General features: G+C 41.6%; 1 protein-coding gene across 1 annotated transcript in view; it reads right to left on the bottom strand.

Moving 5' to 3' along the window:
- Nucleotides 1-14,912, bottom strand: part of REXO1 (RNA exonuclease 1 homolog) — a 45,363-nt gene extending 30,451 nt beyond the window's left edge. The window contains 2 exon segments of the mRNA XM_032234893.1: nucleotides 2,772-4,504; nucleotides 14,597-14,912. Coding sequence (XP_032090784.1) covers nucleotides 2,772-4,504; nucleotides 14,597-14,774 — 1,911 coding nt within the window. The 5' untranslated portion in view covers nucleotides 14,775-14,912.
- Nucleotides 14,913-18,261: the final 3,349 nt, after the last annotated feature.

Here is an 18,261-nt window from a genome sequence, read left to right as displayed (position 1 = left end):
CACAGGGTCACATGGCTGGCAAGCCACTCCCAGTCACACGGCCGGCAAGCCACTCCCACAAAGCAGGCCACATCTACAGAAGAGGTTCTAAAAAATTTTGAAACCCACCACTGCAGTGAAAATATAAGTCCTAAAGCATGAGGTCTACTAGGGCATCAGGCAACAAAACTGCTCCAAATCACTAAGCAATTCCAAGGCTCTTTGAAAATGTATCTTTAATTTAGTCAATATCCTGCTTACTGCAAATGACTTTGCAAGACAAGGAGGGACAACCATCCTTGAAATACAAAGGTGCTTTATGACCCAATTTCTACTGTTTTTGTTGTAGAGGTTATACAAAGGTTATGTACAACATGCGCAGCAAACTCCCATATCTTAGTAACCGATTATCTCAACTGTTTATGAGCTCACCTAATTAGCAGAACCAGGCAGTACCATGGGGTTATGTGAAATTCAACCCTGGCTGGGATGGTCTTAGAGATTGACAAGGAGGATGTACCAATAAGATGCTGTTGCTACCTATGCTCTTGCTTTGCTTGTTGAAACTGTATAAAAGCCAAATAAACTCTGCGTAAGGCAGACAGACATTTTGGACACCTGCTGTGTTGGATTTCTGAGATCAACATTTTGTATATTAAATATATATTTCTGTATATTACGATTCCTTTAATGACAGCTTTGGCTACCTTTTTTCCCCTCTGGTAACCTATAACACATTACTGCCGGAAAATGCAAACTCACAGAATGGACGGAATGGAAAAGGTCGTGATCATCACCTAGTCTAAAGAAACTACCATCCCTGATAGTGTTCTATAGTTAGTCCTTGACCTACGAGCACAATTGAGCCCAAAATTTCTACTGTTCAGTGAGACATTTGTTAAGTGAGTTTTGCCTCATTTTACAACCTTTCTTGCCACAATTGTTAATTGAATCAATGCAGCTGTTAAGTTAGTAAAACGGTTATTAAACAAATCTGGCTTCCCCATTGACTTTGCTTGTCTGAAGGTTTCAAAAGGGGATCACGTGACCCCAGGACACTGCAACCATCATGAGAGTCAGTTGCCAAGTTATGAATTTTGATCGCGTGACCATGGGAATGCTGCAATGGCCATCAGTGTGAAAAATGGTCATAAGCCACATTTCTCAGTGCCCTTGTAACTTCGAAAGATCACTAAGTGAATTGATGTAAGTTGAGGACTATAAATAGAATAGAATAACAGAGTTGGAAGGGACCTTGGAGGTCTTCTAGTACAACCCCCTGCCTAGGCAGGAAAACCCTACACCACTTCAGACAAATGGTTATCCAACATCATCTTAAAAACTTCCAGTGTTGAAGTATTCACAACTTCTGGAGGCAAGTTGTCCACTGATTGCCATATTTTTCAGAGTATAAGACGCACTAAGGTTTTGAAGAGACAATTTTTTTAAAAAAAGTAGGTGGGTAGATAGAGGCATAGAGAGGGAGAGAAAGAGAGAGAAATACAGTAGGTAGGTAGGGAGAGAGTGAGAACAGTTAAGTAGGTAGGTAAGTAGGTAGGTAGGTAGATAAAAGGATAGAAATAGAGAAAAAAACAGTAGGTAGGTAGGAAGCGAAAGTGTAAGTAGGTAGAGGGATAGAGAGAAATACAATAGATAGAGGGAGAGAGAGAGAGAGAGAGAGAGAGAGAGAGAGAGAGAGAGAGAGAATTGGTAGATAGGTAGATAGAGGGACAGAGAGTGAGTAGGTAGGTAGGTAAGTAGAAGGAGAGAGAGATGGAGATTTGCACTCTGCAAATCTCCCAAAAACGGCCCATTTTTCACAAAAACGGGCCCGTTTTTGTTTTATTTTTTAAAAAAAGGCATAAATAGCCTTGGGAGGCTTGCAGTGCTCCTGGGGGGGGGGCGTAAAAAGCGAGCAAAAAATGGCCCATTTTTTGCAAAAATGGCCCTGTTTTTGGTAAAAATTGCATGCATAGCCTTATGGAGGCTTATAGAGTGCTGCCGGGGGCTGGGGAGCAAAAAACGGGCCGTTTTTTGCTCATTTCTGCCCTCCCCAGCCCCCAGCAGCTCTCTGAAAGCCTCCTCAAGGATATGCACGACCATTTTGGTGAAGGGATGGGGCTTCTGGAGGCGAAAAATGCTGTATTCAGTGTATGCACCCAGATTTCCAGCCTCTTTTTTGAGGAAAAAAAGTGTGTCTTATATTCCGAAAAATATGGTAATTGCTCTAACTGTCAGGAAATTTCTCCATAGTTCTAGGTTGCTTCTCTCCTTGATCAGTTTCCACCCAATGCTTCTTGTCCTGCTCTCAGGTGCCTTGGAGAAATAGTTTGACTCCCTCTTCTTTGTGGCAACCCCTGAGATATCGGAACTCTGCTATCATGTCTCCCCTAGTCCTTCTTTTCATTAAACTAGACAAACCCAGTTTCTGCAACCGTTCTTCATATGTTTTAGCCTCCAGTCTCCTAATCATCTTTGTTGCTCTTCTCTGCAAACTTCCTTAAGAGTCTCCACATATTTTTTACATCGTGGTGACCAAAACTGAATGCAGTATTCCAAGTGTGGCCTTACCAAGGCATTATAAAGTGATATTAACACTTCGCGTCATCTTGATTCGACCTTTAGTTGTTCTTTTCATAACACACTCAATATGTCAGATCTCCTTAAACTCAAGGGTAGGCACAGGGACATCCCGTTCAGAAATTATTCAGTCAAGAGAGGTATGTTTTTAATTGAACAGGTTGCGGAGCCTGTTAACTCATCAGCCCGTCCCGGCATTCTTAGCATTTTACCTGTTTTCCCATTCTGCCTTTGTCTTCTGTTTTGACATCAGTGGATTCATTAAAAATCCGAAGGCACTCTTCCATTGGGTCAGACTCAAAGTCCAAATCGTTCTCTAGGTGAGAATAATCAACCTCATCATCATCATCAGAGGAGGAGGAGGAAGCAGGAGGAGCCTGGGCTAACTTACGTTTCTTAACATTTGCCCTCCCATTGTCGTAGGGCAAAGAGAAGCCAGCATCCCCTCTGACTGAGTCCGAACTCACATCAGGGAACCGAAGAAGAGGCTGGCCCACCAGCTCCTCCTCTCCACTCTCATCCCCAAAGAGATCAACGTGGCTCAGGGACCGCTGTTTAATCTTGCGTTTGGCCTCCGAATTCTCCTTGGCCTGGGAGTTGGTCAAGGTTTCCTTAGACTTTTTCAAGGCTGGTTGCTTGTCTTTTCTCTTATTCTGTTCAGTTCCACTAGGGATTTGGGGCTTCCTTTTCAACTCTACAGGCTGGAACTTGCTCTCTTTCCTACTAGTCCCTGATTTTTCAGTAGCAGCAGCTTTGCCAACATCTTTGTTCTTGCCAGAGTTCTCTTCCTTAATTCCAGGTGTGATCTCAGATTTGGGCTTATGGAGCTTCAGTGCCTGCCTATCAACGTGAGACTTGCTTGGTTTCTCCTTACTCCTTTCCCCGTTTTTGTGCTGTGCCTTCACACCCGTCTTCTCCTTGTCTCCTATTTTAACTTGATTTTTCTTCGCCTGCTTACCCTTGTGGTCATCCTCCTTTTTCTTTTTCAACTTATCCTTTGAGGCCACTTTGTTCTTTTCCTTGGCTTTCGCATCTCGGTTAGAAGGCGCTTTGACCAACTTGGCATTTTTCTCCACTAAATCTTTGACAGCGTTTCCCTGCGGGCTCTCGATGTCCCCCATGTCATACTGCACAGCAGTCTCTTTCATTTGCCGGGAACTGGTATCTATTGGTGGGGCTCCCTTTTCTTTGGCTGTGCCCAATTTGCTTTCTGAGCCTCCTTTAGATTTAAGGGGGATGGCAGAAGCTTCACGGCATTCATCCTCCGAGTCAGAGAACCGGGCAATGGGCTCATCATTGCTAGTTTCGTCACAATATTTCTTGAATGAAGGAGAATATGCGTCCTCACAATCAACTTCTCTCTTCCGCTTGGTCCCCTTCTGTTCTTTAGCTTTGCTCATCAGCCTGGCAGAATAATTTGAAAGAGGATCATATTCTAAATCTGTTGAAGGCTTGGAGTTGTCGATTATGTATTTGCTGTTGACAGCAGAGCTGCTGTACTTCTTCGGCTGAGTGACCACAGTGGGAACGTATTCCAGTGAGCTGCCTTTGCATTTTGTGTTGTTGAAGGAGTCCAAAGTATATTTGCTGGACTGACTAGAAGCAACCACTGCAAGAGGAGTAGGGTTGTAGTCATTACCACTGTTTGCATTGTAACCACCTGGGTTATACTCCAGAGAACTGAACGGGTTGGATGTTGTTAATCCAGCAGCCTTAGAAGCAAGTAAAGGGGGTTCAGAGGAGCCGTACTCTTTAGTTGTCTCCAGCAGCTCTTCGTACTTCTTTTGCTCACGTTCAACTTCATTCTTGGCGGCTTCAATTGCCTTGTCAAACAGCTCAAGCTCCAGAATCCCAGAAGCTGATGAGACGATATTTTCCAAAGTGCCATTGCTGTCTTGTGCCACAGGTTTGGGAAGTTCTGGGTTGTAGGGGTCATAACCACACCCTGGAAAAGGAAGGAAAATGAGAATATGAGTATCAACCATTCTCAGAACACCCATCAAATCCCAATTATAAAAATTCATTCGATTATAAAAGATGAGAAGGCAAGGAACCAACTCCCACATGGCCCTCAGAACAGTCTGCATCAGCAATCATTCCCGTTATGTCATCCAACCTCACTGCATAAAAGTATGGCCAAAGAAACGTTTGTGTTTTCTCCCTCTTTTCTTTAGACTTGGGACACAAATCCCTGCTGTAACATGAATATGCTGGAATTTCTTATCTAAATTTGAAGTCGCTTCAACAGTGAGGTGGGTGGCACATAAATTTTATAAATAAACAACTTCCCAGATCTTTCCTCCTATCTAGAATTGATAATGTGCACGTTCAACACCCCACATATAGGAGACCTATCCATGACAAAGTAATACTTTTCTGGTCTCAAGCAAAGAACTTCAGATAGGTTAGCACTGCCTAGTATTTCACATTGGCTTGTAAAAATAATGGAGATTTTTCAATTGCTTGGTCCTGAAGAAAGTGAGGAATTTTAACTAGGTATACCTTGTTTCTGACTGGATAGGGAGTAAATCTCAGCTAATTGGATTATCATGTTCCTATGGGAGTTATCCTAATACTAACATACCATATTTTTCGGAGTATAAGACTCACCTTTTCCCCCAAAAAAATAGGATGAAAATCTGGGTGCGTCTTATACACTGAATACAGCATTTTTGGCCTCCCAAAACCTTGCCACCTTCGCAAAAATGGACGTGCAGAGGTGTTGGGAGGCCTGCAAAGTGCTCCTGGGGGCTGGGGAGGGCAAAAATGGGCAAAAAACTGGCTGTTTTTGCTCATTCCCCCCCCCAGCCCCCAGGAGCACTCTACAAGGCTCCTCTACAAGGGTCATTTTTTGCTTCCCCCTGCCCCCGCCCACCAGGAGCATTTTGCAGGGTTCTCAAACTCTCTGCATGCCCTGTTTTCCACAAAAAATGAGTCATATAGAGGGTTTGGGAGGTCCACAGAATGCAAAGACTTTTTAAAAAAAATTTACCTCTTTAAAATCTTGCTGCGTCTTATACTGCAAAGCATACAGTAACTAACAGTGATAGAAGTTAAATCTATTATGGAGAAACTAGTCCTCCAAATATTCAGGAGAACTGCACTCAAAAGCAACACATGGACTAGCACACACCATGTGCAATGAGACTGTGGTCCAAAATGAGAGAGAAAACCACAGGACTGTTGCAAGAAAGGTGAAGGAACCTTAGCCAACAAAAACAGCCAGCAGATAAGAACTACAGGGGCATATTTCATTTGGAGCACAAACGAGCACAAACGAAAAGGAGACACACACAAGCCATTTTCACTTCCAGTTCATGGTGAAGGAGTGTCATTAACTTTTTTTTTAAGGAGAAATGTGCTTTTAATTTCTAAATGAGTACCCGATGTGGGAGAAATATAGGAGAGTTCCACCATCTCTTTCACACCACATTTCTACCTGATAATCCCAACATTTTATCGTAGAAAGAAAAATGAAGATTCACACAGTGCAGATGAGTTCTTAACTGAGATTAGGGAGGCTGCTTTAAAATAATAACAATATCCTTTATTGTCATTGTACATATACACAATGAAATTGGTTTAGCCTATACTGGTGTAATCCATATCAAAAACACAAGACAACATGAATAATATAGAAAAGGGTCCTTATACAAGTAATTAGGGAGAAAACAGTCGTATGTTTCCATGTATGCATGGAGTGGTTGTAGTTGCATTGAGGAGTGACAGCCCATGTGTCAGGCTTCCAAGTAACACCCCCAACGAAAGAAGACTCCGAGGTTTGAGTTTCCACAAAGTTCCATTTTATTAGAGATGTCATATTGGCACATCTGGGAAAACCCAAATCTGAAAGCTTCCAGTTTCCCCCACTCAAAGGAAAGTCCAAGCCCCTGCCCAGAACCTACATGTCCATCACATGGTCCAATCAGCCACCGTACCAACTGGAGATTCCTCCCAGTCACACCACTCCAGGTGCAGGGCAAGATGTCCTTGACTCTCTGAGAAAGGAATGTTATTTTGACTATATCTACCCCACTCCATATAATCCCCCTCCCAATTTCCCACAGCATTAAATGTGGCAGGCCTGAAGGCCCAATGCAAAAGATGCTTTTAAATCTGTTCGTTTGGCTGGCTCTATTTATGGGTCTCCTGCCCGATGGTAAAAGTGAGAAGAGACACTGATCAGGATGTGAATCATCCCTATCTTCCTTACTCTACTGAAACAACGAGACCTGGCGATGTCATTCAGTGGTGTTAAGGTTCAACCAATGGTTTCTTGTGCCGAGTTAATCACTCTCTGTAGGGCCTTCCTGTCCGCAGCTGTTGAACCAGCGTAACATACTGTTATGCAGGAGTTAAAAGGGGTTTCATAAACATTCATGGAGAAAGTTCACCTAACAGCCATTAGCCATGATAGTTTGGAAGCCTCACTATCATCTCAGACCCTCCTCCTTAGCCACTTATGCAAAGAGAAAAGATAAGACTTGGAAGAAAGTTGCACAACGCCTACTGATACATGCTACCACTATATGAGCACTGTTGCTATGGTCGTTTAAAAACGTTCAGAACTCCAGGAGACAGGAACAAATCGACCTCACGTTGTGAGAAAGGAATAGCTTAGCAATAGGAATTGAGCCCCCACCTCATCTAACAAATGTCTTTGGAGATAGCAGCAAAGACTCCTCAGAACAAGCTGAAATAGGACACCTATTACAAGAAAAAATTTAGGGAAAAAACTATTGCTTAAAAAAAGCCACCTCCAACTCCTTTTTTTAAAAAAAAAATCAGCTTCTTGTTTGTCACTTTTTCTTCCCCTCTTGAAAACTAAAGATAAGACCACTGTAGACAAAGGAGTGGTTTATCCAAACCACCCCATGTGGAAATGTACCTCCACACCCAAAAGTACAATCTTCTTCTACTTTTCACTCTATACCACATTTATGAATAAATCTACAAGTGTAAGCTATCCAAACTTCAAAACTTAAATATGCCTGAAATGTTCTTTTGAGCAGGTCTACAAAGCATTTGTGAGAGACAGTTTAAATGGTTAAGGTACCAGGTTAGAAGCCAGGAGACTGTGAGTTCTAGTCCTGCTTTAGGCATGAAGCCAGCCGGGTGACCCTGTGCCGATCACTATCTCTCAGCCCTGGGAAGAAGACAATGGCAAACACCTGCCCCAGGAAAACAGCACGGCCTTTTTCAGGCAGTTGGCAGGAGTCAAAAACAGACTGAAACGCACACAGAAATACATTTATTGCTACCTAGTGCTCTGTAGCACCTCAGGAAGATTTTACCGAAACTACAACTCAAAAATTATTTTAGAAACCCTTGCAAGTTTCATTCCTCCAAAAATCTGCATTTACCGGTAAACGCAGGGCAAGGGTTTGAATCTTTCTTGAACATCTGCAGTTCAAAAATCAACATGTCTATAATTAGTAAGGAAAGACTTTTATAGTAGAGTACTTGAATGTTGGTCAAATCAGCTCCCAAACCCCACAAAGGGGTTATTTTAGTAGCCTTTAAAAATAATAATCATCATCATTTCTTAAGCAGTTAAATGTTTCAGAATAACAAGTATTGTAAAAGTCAATTTTCTGTCTGAATTTCTGAAAAACTGCCATCACTGACAGTAGATCAAATCTATAAGAATAAGTCAGACTTCGTATAAGGAAGCTTTTCATGTTCCTAAAGTTAGTCACTGTCATCGGGAAAAGTTCAGGAAAATAATACTATCTGTACAAATGTCACTTTAAATTCTGGATACATTCATTGAATAAATACCTACCAAGGATTTTAAGTTTACGAGGAAGTGTACAAGACCCAAAATGCATAAGCATTTCATAACTCAGATCCTTTCCTTCCATATCATATTCTTGTTCATGCAACATTTTAACCACAATCTTAATGTAATTTCAATTGCTCAGACAATAAATACAGTTCTGCTATTAAAAGCTGAAAGGGGAAGACGTAAAAATGTAAGTAATATTTTATCTTCTACCTAGCACTGCATACTACACTGTTTCCCTGAAAATAAGACCTCCCTGGATAATAAGCCCAATCAGGCTTTTGAGCGCATGCGCTAAAATAATTCCTCCCCTGAAAATAAGCCCTCCCTGAAAATATTGCAACACACGAGCAGCCATGAGGTGGCCACACTCGCCACCTCCTGCACCTCAAAAATAAGACCTCTCCGAAAATAAAGCCAAGCACTTATTTTGGGGGGGGTCAAAAGAAAATAAGATCCTGTCTTATTTTCAGGGAAACTCAGTAGATGATGCTATTTAAATGATTTCTAAACTTTTTCTAGTCTATGTTTTAATATATAAATCGAGAATGACTTAAAAGAAAATTCATTAACCAATGTTTTGGACACAGGTGGCAAAGAAGAGCTAAATACCCCACTAATGTATAAAACTAAGCAGCTCTTTGGTAAGTTTCAATGGTACCACCAGTATGTAAAAAGACTGCCACAATGTTATTTCTTGCTGACATAACGGAGGCAAAATAATCACTGGACAAAAGTTTTCTTTTCTCTTTTTACCTGGGCTCTCGTGCACAGACAGACAATGGAGGTACTTGTTCATACTTTCATCCAAAGGTCCTTTGCCTTTTAAATGTCTTCTTTGCACTCTACAGCCACCCTGACACACCAAGCTATCAAAACACGTCCTACTGTACAACTGCCAACTCATGGACAGCAAAGATTGTTCAAGGCAGGATAGCAGACAGGAAACTTGTTAGTCCCACCTTCACATACACTGCTGTTAAAGAGGTACTTCCCTCTTAAACGGCTCCAGTGTTTTTTTTTTAAATAGCTCACATTCAGAACAAGCACCGCACATACATCAAATCTCCAAACGTACGGTAGATAAATTTCCACATTATAAACTATATAGTTTAAACTACTTGGACGTTGCATCTGATTCATAACGCAGCAACCATATGTTTCCTAGTACCTGCTATCAGAAGCACATTACACCTTTATGAAAGGTCCTACATTAGATCCTTATAGGCTTATAGAAACAATTTAAAGTGTTGGGTGATTTTAAAAGACCTGTGTGGCATTGCACCTAGATATCTCCATAACTGCATACTCCAACATTGCTCCAGCCAATGCTGCCCTTTCAGGACAAACAAATAGCCCCAATTTCCCAGGAAGGGAGTTGGCTGAAGATAGAAAGTGCTATTTCTCGATGACATCATCCATTCTTTGAAATGCTACCCTCCTTGTTTTCACTTAGGAAAATGCTGAAAACTGAATTCTTTTTAAGTGTGTTTGTGCTTTAAGATGGCATCATGTGCGTTAAATGCATTGAGCTGATTCGTTGGGGATAATTAACTGAAGGCATTTATGTGCTGTTGCTGGCTTATCTGCATTGTTTTAATTGAGTTTACCATGGTCATTTTATATAATTTACCATGGGTATTTCTTTTTTAACCACTGAGAGTTATATTTGAATTGCAGCGGCATATAAATGGAATAGCAAGATTCACCGAGTATACCTTGGGTTAGCATGTATGGTATTTATGAATTACCCAACTACAAGATGGTGACCACTGTACACATCTTTGGAAAGGGGAAAGCACCAGACATCAGCAGTCAGTCTGATACTGATACCCAGGACAACTGAAGAATAGATCATAAAGTGATCAATTGGAAATAGAAACCACTCAAATAGCTTCACAAAATGGCTACCAGCTAGATGAAAGCTGAGGAGAAGCAAAAGAGCTGGCCTTTCAAACAACACCAGCTCAACCCCTGAGATCTGCATCAGTTGAGGCTTTGCTTACTCTGCTGCAGAGGCAAAAGGTCCAAACGATTGTCCCCTAGCAAGGGCTGTCACTGGCTTTGGAAATACAATGATAACAATTTCCACTTCTTTTCCTCAATTCTTACAGCATAATGGAAAACTAGTGGAAAAATCGGTATACCCAATTTACAATCTAGCCCCAAATTACATACATACATACATTCATTCATACATACATACACACACACACACACACACACACGCACCAAAGCAGTTTTTGACTAGACTTTCTGCTATGGCAGCCAAGAAGAAACAGTTTTTAAGAATTATTGATATTGATTCAATATCAATATTGATATTGAATGATCAATATTGATAGACCAATCAGTGGTCTCTGATTGCATTATGCCGATGTGCTAACACATTGTTTTATGATAAAATACATTTGTGTATGGTATTATATAAGGCATGAGAGACTTCTAATCTGTATATAAACCTTAAGTTTGGATCAGCCACCAGCTAGCAAAATGATGCCTTGTATAAGATAGGAATACCTTAAAAATCCATTTTATAAATCTTTTAATGTTTTTTTAAAATACAATTAAAAGATATAAACTAATACAAACTATGAAAAGGGAAATGTGCAGAAAAAATAAAAATATATACTAAAGAAAAAGAAAATACATGTATAAAGAAATTACTTTTCCTTTCATCATAACAAGTATAAACCATTTTAGTAACATATCACCTTCTCTTAAAATACAACAAACCAACTCTTCCTCCTATATATCCTCTCTTATCTATAAAGAAATCCTTACAACCTCATTGTTCAGTGCTGGTCAGCAAAATCCATCAAAGTTTACCAGAAATAAATAGACCTTTTGTTTTCTTCTGTTCAATTGGATTGATTCTTGGAGACTATCTGGACAAGCCCCTGCAGTTCTCTTAGCAAGGTTATTCAGAAGCAGTCTGCCATTACCTCCTTTCAAGGGCTGAGAGAAAATGAGTGGCCCAAGGTCACCCATTTGGTATTTGGTCTAAGCTGGGCCTAGAACTAATGGTCTCCCAGTTTCTAGCCTGATGTCAGTTTGGTATGTGCACTATATCAAACTCTCTAGTTTTAATATTTAACCTTGATCAAATATAACTATTTTATATTCTTTCATTTTCAACAAATTTGATCTATAATCTTTGCAAATACAGTACTGTCCTAGAACTTGATTTCATTTTTCTTTCTCCCTTCTCACAAAATTCTTCAAACTTTAACAAGTCCCTTTTTAAGTCCAACAGAGGGGAGTCATCTAGGTTGCTTTTTTGGTTTGTTATTTGTATATCCCTTTTAAGGCATCAGCCATTTTCACTGGTAGATTCAATGCAACATTTTTTCATATCATTCTTGGAGTCTGTCATTTTTAAATACTCTTTCAGCTTAGTCTCAGTCTTGTCCCGTAAAGCTTCTTCCTCTTCTCTAACATTTTTTAAATAAATCTTTGAGGATATAAAGTACTTAATGGGAACGTACAATATCACCAAATATGTTATTTGTTTAGTTATTCAAATTTACAATGTCACTCAAAAAAGTGGTTTATGACCATTTTCACACTTACAAGTGGTGCAACATCCCCATGGTCACATGACCAAAATCCAGACACTTGGCAACTGGTACCATATATATTTATGTTGTCCTAAAGTCCTATGATCACAATTTGTAACCTTCCCAGCTGGTTTTCAACAAGCAAAGTCAATAAGGGAATCCAGATTTAGCTTATACTTATATACCGCTTCACAGTGCTTTACAGCTCTGTGGTTTAAAGAGTCAGTATATTGCTCCTCAACAAATCTAGGTTCTCATTTTACCGATCTTGGAATGATGGAAGGCTGAGTCAACCTTGAGCCACTCAGAATCAAACTCCTGGAGTGAGCAGCGAGTTAGCCTGCAGTACTGCATTCCAACCACTGCGCCACTACGGCTCTTCATTTACTTAACCACAGGATTCACTTAACAATTGAAGTAATTTGCTTACCTACTGTGCCAAAAAATGTTGTAAAATGGAGTGTGACTCACTTAACTATCTTGCTTAGCAGCGGAGAGTTTGGGCTCAATTGTGGTCATAATTCGAGGATTTCCTGTACAATCTCGCAGGAAGAATCTTATAGCCAGATTACATCTGTATAGTTTGGAGGAACAAATATGATATACACTCTACACTGCCCATATGTATTACCTCCCAGGTTCTCCTCCCCCCAATTTAATTTTAAAAACTGTTTAAACTAAAACCAAAGGTGCGAGAATATCTTATCAATTTACCTTCTTGGAAACCGATTTTTGATAACTGGCCACGCATAGCCCAGCAGTGACTTCATGGAAAAATCAAGCCTCTGTGACAGCTATCCAGCAAACAAGCTGGCAACTTGTTTTAGAATAGAGCTGGAAGGGACCTTGGAGGTCTTCTAGTCCAGCCCCCTGCTCAAGCAGAACCTATACCACTTCAGATAAGTGGCTGTCTAGTCCAGTGATGGTGAACCTTTTCAGCACCAAGTGCCCAAACTGGAATATGCATGTGCGTACACCAGAGCCCCAGAAACATGAAGACCAGCTGGTCTTCGGGTTTCCAGCCCGTGCATATGCGCCAGCCAGCTGGTCTTCACTTGCGCCAGAGCCCCAGAAACCCAAAGAACAGCTGGACGGTGCACATATCTGCCCTGGTCAACCTGGTCTTCGGGTTTCCAGCACTCCAGCACGCACGAAGATGCATATGCATCTTTCTGTGAAACCAAAGAGCAGCTGGCAACAACATGCGTGCCCACAGAGGGCTCTGTGTGCCGCCGCTGGCATACGTGCCATAAATTCGCCATCACTGATCTAGTCTCTTCTTAAAAATCTCCAGGGATGGAGCGCCCAAAATTTCTGAAGGCAAGCTGACTTCACTATTTTCCTCACTATTAGGAAGTTTCTCCTTAATTCCAGGTTGCTTCTCTCTTTGATTAGTTTCCATCCATTGTTTCTTGTCTTGCTTTCTGGTGCACTGGAGAATAATTTTACTCCCTTCTTTGTGGCAGCCCCTCAAATACTGGAAGACTGCTACCACATCGCCCCTTATTCTTCTTTTCTCTAGACTAGTCAAATTTTCAAAATCTTGCACCTTCACTGGCTTAAACTGAAGCAGGCCAGGGAAGGAGAGTGGCCTTTTTTTTTTCTAAACTTTTGCCCATCTGCATCACCAACGCACACAGCCAGGGCTGAACCTTTCCCAGAAATGCGGAGGATTTTAAATTTAACTCAAATTTAAATGTGTGGCCGTTTTTCACATTTAACAACGGGTGCAACATCCCGCATGTTGCACCCTTTGTAAATTTGTAAAATTCACATGACCAAAATCCAGGCCCTTTTGAGATTTTAACTGTACATAAATGGCCACACCCACCCACTTGGCTACACCGATTCCCACAAATGAAGGCCTTGCCAGGAAACAGCCTGGTATAACAAAAGCAATCGTGGATCCAGAAGGCACTTGCCATAGCCGGCAAGTTTACACACACACACAGAACTCACACACACACACAAACACATATATACACACACACACACTCCAGGACAAGTTTTTTAAAAAGAAAATCTCTTGAATTGGTTACAATAACTTACGAACGTACACATTGTTTTTTTTCCTTCTTCTTCCCGCAGATGCGATATGGGAGTCAGGGAGGAGGAGGAGAGAAGGAAGAGGAGGCGTAATTCTCTTGGGAGAGGCTTAGTTCTGCCCACCTCCCTTCTGGAGAGTTGTTTCACGCCTCATTAACAGAGTTGGAAGGGACCTTATAGGTCATCTAGTCCAACACCCCCCCCCAAGCAAAAGACCTCCCGACCACCCCCTACCCCCTTTAATGAGGTATGAGCGACTCTGCTGCGGGGGGAGGCTCTCCGTTGCTTTCCTCCCATCCCAAACCCCCTCGGGAAATCCCCTCTCACCCTTAAACAAGGTTTCTTCTCCTTCTCCAGATCAGGGATACCCACCCCACGACCGCACCTCGTCCCACGAGATAGGGTGGGTTAATAAAACCGGTGGGGGGGGGAGCAGGATGGGAATATTAGAGAGAACAGGGTTTTTTTTTAATGTACAAAAAAAAAGCCAGTCACGTCCACGCTTTTACACGCCGCCTTTATCCCACGCGAGACAGGGGCGCCGGTGCTTTTCGTCCCCGCGTTCAAACAGCGCCACGGAGCACGGATAGTGGGGCCTTTCCCTCCAGGGCGCGGTTGGAGGAGGTCACCCTGCCGTCCGATTTACCTCCGACTGTGGCGGGGCGTCTGCTGGGACCAGACAGGGCCAAAAGGCGTCGAGGCGGTATAGGGCCATCGGTGGTGTGTTGGGCCCCGGGCGGGTGCCTGAAGTGGCAGTAGGGCCTCCCGCAGGCCTGCCCGTAGGGGCATTCGATGCCGCGGAAGAAGCCGCTCGAGCAGAGCATCCCGGTGTCGCATGAGGAGAAGAAAAGCAGGTCGCGGAGTACCCCCAACCGTCGCTTCCCCTCAGCTGATTTTTCGCAGCTTCAGGCTGCGGCCATCTTCCTTTCGGGCAAGAGAGTATCAGTCCATAGTTATGGGCGCATGCGCAGAGTCAGAGCGACGAAAGAAGCCGGCATTGCCGCCGCCGCTAAGGGCAAGGCGTAGGAAGAAAGGAAACAAGGTAGCCATCTTACTTAAAGGAAAAGAAGCCGAGTCCCAAGGACGCATGCTCCGCGAAGACGTCGGCGGTGACTTTAAGGCAAGAGGTCAAAGGGTATGCGCCACGGGATTGACGCTGAAAGATTCGCCGCCATCTTAGTTGAGGACAACAGAAGGAATGCGCGTTCGCCATTGGATTAAAAAAGGGCAGGTCTTTTCCGGGTTTCGCATGGCAACACAGCTGCCTTGCTTTAAGGTGGCTACGATGGTGCCTGCTCAAAAATGACTTGTGTAGAGGGACCAGAGGTCTCCAACCTTGGCAACTTTAAGACTTGTGGACTTCAACTCCCAGAATTCCTCAGCCAGCTTTTCACTGGCTGAGGAATTGTGGGCGTTGAAGTCCACATGTCTTAAAGTTGCCAAGGTTGGAGACCCCTGGCTGTAGACTACGAAAAGAAATGCATCAATACAGATTTTAGAATAGAGCAAGAAATCAAAAGTTAGCACTTTCCCCTACATTCAAGACAAAAGGCCCAAATAATAAAGTTGCCAAAGCCGAATTTGCATCCTTAGAGCAGTTAAGCACCGATGCTGGCTGGGGAATCCTGAGAGTTCACCTGTTTTAAAACTGCCATGGTTGTGCATTGTTAAATGGGCTTTTTTTCCCCCCAGGAGAAAGTCAGCCCAGGAGACAGGCCAACCCACAAGCAATTATGAAAAGTAGACAGATGCTGCTAAGCATGTGAGGAAGACATGGAAACTGGATACCAGCCTTTCATTTGGTCCTCAGAACTGGCAGCAAAAGCTAAAAGCCCCTTGAGAATTATCAAGACTGGTTCTCCTGCTTTTATTATTGCAAAAGGAACATCTTGCAGTATTACATTGTACATAGTCCGCTGAAATTGGATGGGCAGTAAATTTAAATAAAATGGATTTAAATACACATTTTCATGCAATATGCTGAGCTGTGATGTTGTTTGCTTTGTATAGTGTATAGTGTGTTCTGCGAAGCCTAAATTAACATTTAGCTGCAAGTTGTGTAAAGCCATCAAGCCTAGGAGTCATTAAAAAAATAATTGTAAAAAAAGAACTCTTGTATTTTGTTTAAGATTCTCCAGTGAGCTAAAGGTGACAAACACTTGATTTGTCTTCTTTAACTCACTGGACAATCTTTTAAAATGTAACTTGTACATAGGATATGTTCAAAAAAGTCAAGATATGCAGTAATATATGATGCATACTATATTAAAGACAAAACTTTGACCACATAGTTGTGGATGCCATCTTAACTTTTCTGACCCCTTCAGACATCCTTATTTGCATGAGAATCCTCCCCCACCCCAACAGGAATTTTGCCCAGTGGAATCTGTGCCCAGGATAACAATATTTTAAAAATACTGCAGATAACCACAGAGGCTGAAGGCTGTGATTTGTCCAGCCTTTTCTAGATCTGGCATCTTCCAGATTGTTCAGATACAGCTTCTAGGATAACATGGAAATTCCAACAGGATTGTTACTTTTGAATTCTAGGATATGATCCCAAAGTATCTGGAAGACACCAGATTAGAGAAGGTTGAGACATGCCAATTCTGATGGATAAGCAGGGCTCTTTAAAATGATGCTCGTTGGCCCATTTTAGTAAATAATAAAAAAATAACAATTAGAAGTGAATTTATGGTAAAGTGCCCCTCGCCTTATAAGCAAAAACTCCCCTACAAATACCTCTATAATTTGAAAATGTCCATTGTAATGTTTCGATGTAATATATTTATTATTTTATTAGCAATCCCCTAGGATTGAGGCAGTGACTGGATTCAAATATAAAACTCTTTTTTTTACAATCTTCTACCCTTAATTCAGGTCAGAGTTGGTGATGACTGGATGGAGCTGAGCATTTACTGGCCGGATGCCCTTCCTGATGTCTACATGGAGTTCACTGCAGCAATTTTCTCTTTCTATCCTGAGAGAGAAACATTTGCCACTACCTGGGATTGAACTCTCAGCTTCCAAGTGGGAGGACAGCATCTTCACCAATTAGGCCACCACGCCACTCAGCAAGTAAGTCACCTCTATAAAGATTAAATTTCTTCAAACACACAAACATGTTAAATCTCTTCACACACACAGGTTAAAGAGTGGAGCCTGTTTTTGTTCGTTTTATTTAAAAATAGAACAGAGAAAATACACGCAAAACTGGTGCACCAAATTTCAGTGCATATTATTAAAAATACAGATTTGGAGAAAATGAAAATAACTCCTTCTCAACTCAAACACAGCACACAACAGCATGCAACAGGTACACTGATCAAAATACAGAGATGGGTTTTAAAGCAGAGGGGCCACGAGAGCATAAACATATGTACATAATCATGTAAAATAAATGCATCTGAAAAACCGTTTTCATCACTTTTCCATTAGCAATCGCCATAAGAGGTTCTGGGATTATAAACCTTTAAAAATCATGGCATTCTGGCAGAGGTGGGGGTCCTTGGTAAGAATTTTATTTCCTGCATATATTATTTTTCCTTCTTCCTGTAGCCAGTAGCTCAGCAGAGGAGTCTTATCAATTGTAAATGCTTGGGGAAAGGATAAAGAGGGGTGTCTTTTGTTCTAATAAAAAATACTGTAGCATCTCCACCAAAATCAGAATTCTCCTCTAAAACTTTGGAAGTGCAACATGACTTGATTTCTTCCTACAAAAATACCCATGTTCCAGCAGTAAGCGCAAGCTTTCATTATTATTTCAAAAGAAAGAAAATATACTGTACTTTCCTTTAATAAAATACCAGTTTGATTATATATTGTAAAAGAGGAAGGTTGGATCCTTTTTAAATATATCCATTTCTCTATAAAAAAAAAAAAAATCAATTGTCTAGTGACATGTACGGGATAAGGTATTTACTCCACTTCACTCCTAGAGCACATCAGAAATCTATATAGGCACCCAAAACTTCTACAGAAGAAGTTATTCAAGCAAAAGAAGACATCTAACCTCGTTTCCATTTTCCTACGGTACCAGGACACAAAACAATGTGTTGTTAAAGTTATGCAAAAGCATATACTTCTTCAATAATAAGAAAGCCTTCTGCATATCAAGAGCAATCTGGGACCAACGATCAAACACATTGGTGAACTCTCTACTGGATATCCAGATTGCTTTCATTTGGTTTCTTGCAATGGACAGTTGGATTAACTCATTGGCTACCTCTTTCCAATACTATAAATTCTGCCATTGCTTTTGACCACTGGAAATCTATAAGGCCTAGGATCAGTGGGGTCCTGAGTTCAAAT

This window comes from Thamnophis elegans, chromosome 1 (assembly GCF_009769535.1).
Source record: "Thamnophis elegans isolate rThaEle1 chromosome 1, rThaEle1.pri, whole genome shotgun sequence".
Taxonomy (NCBI): Eukaryota; Metazoa; Chordata; class Lepidosauria; order Squamata; family Colubridae; genus Thamnophis; species Thamnophis elegans.
The sequence above is the reverse complement of the archived record's forward strand: the minus strand, read 5'-3'. Positions and strand labels throughout refer to the sequence as shown.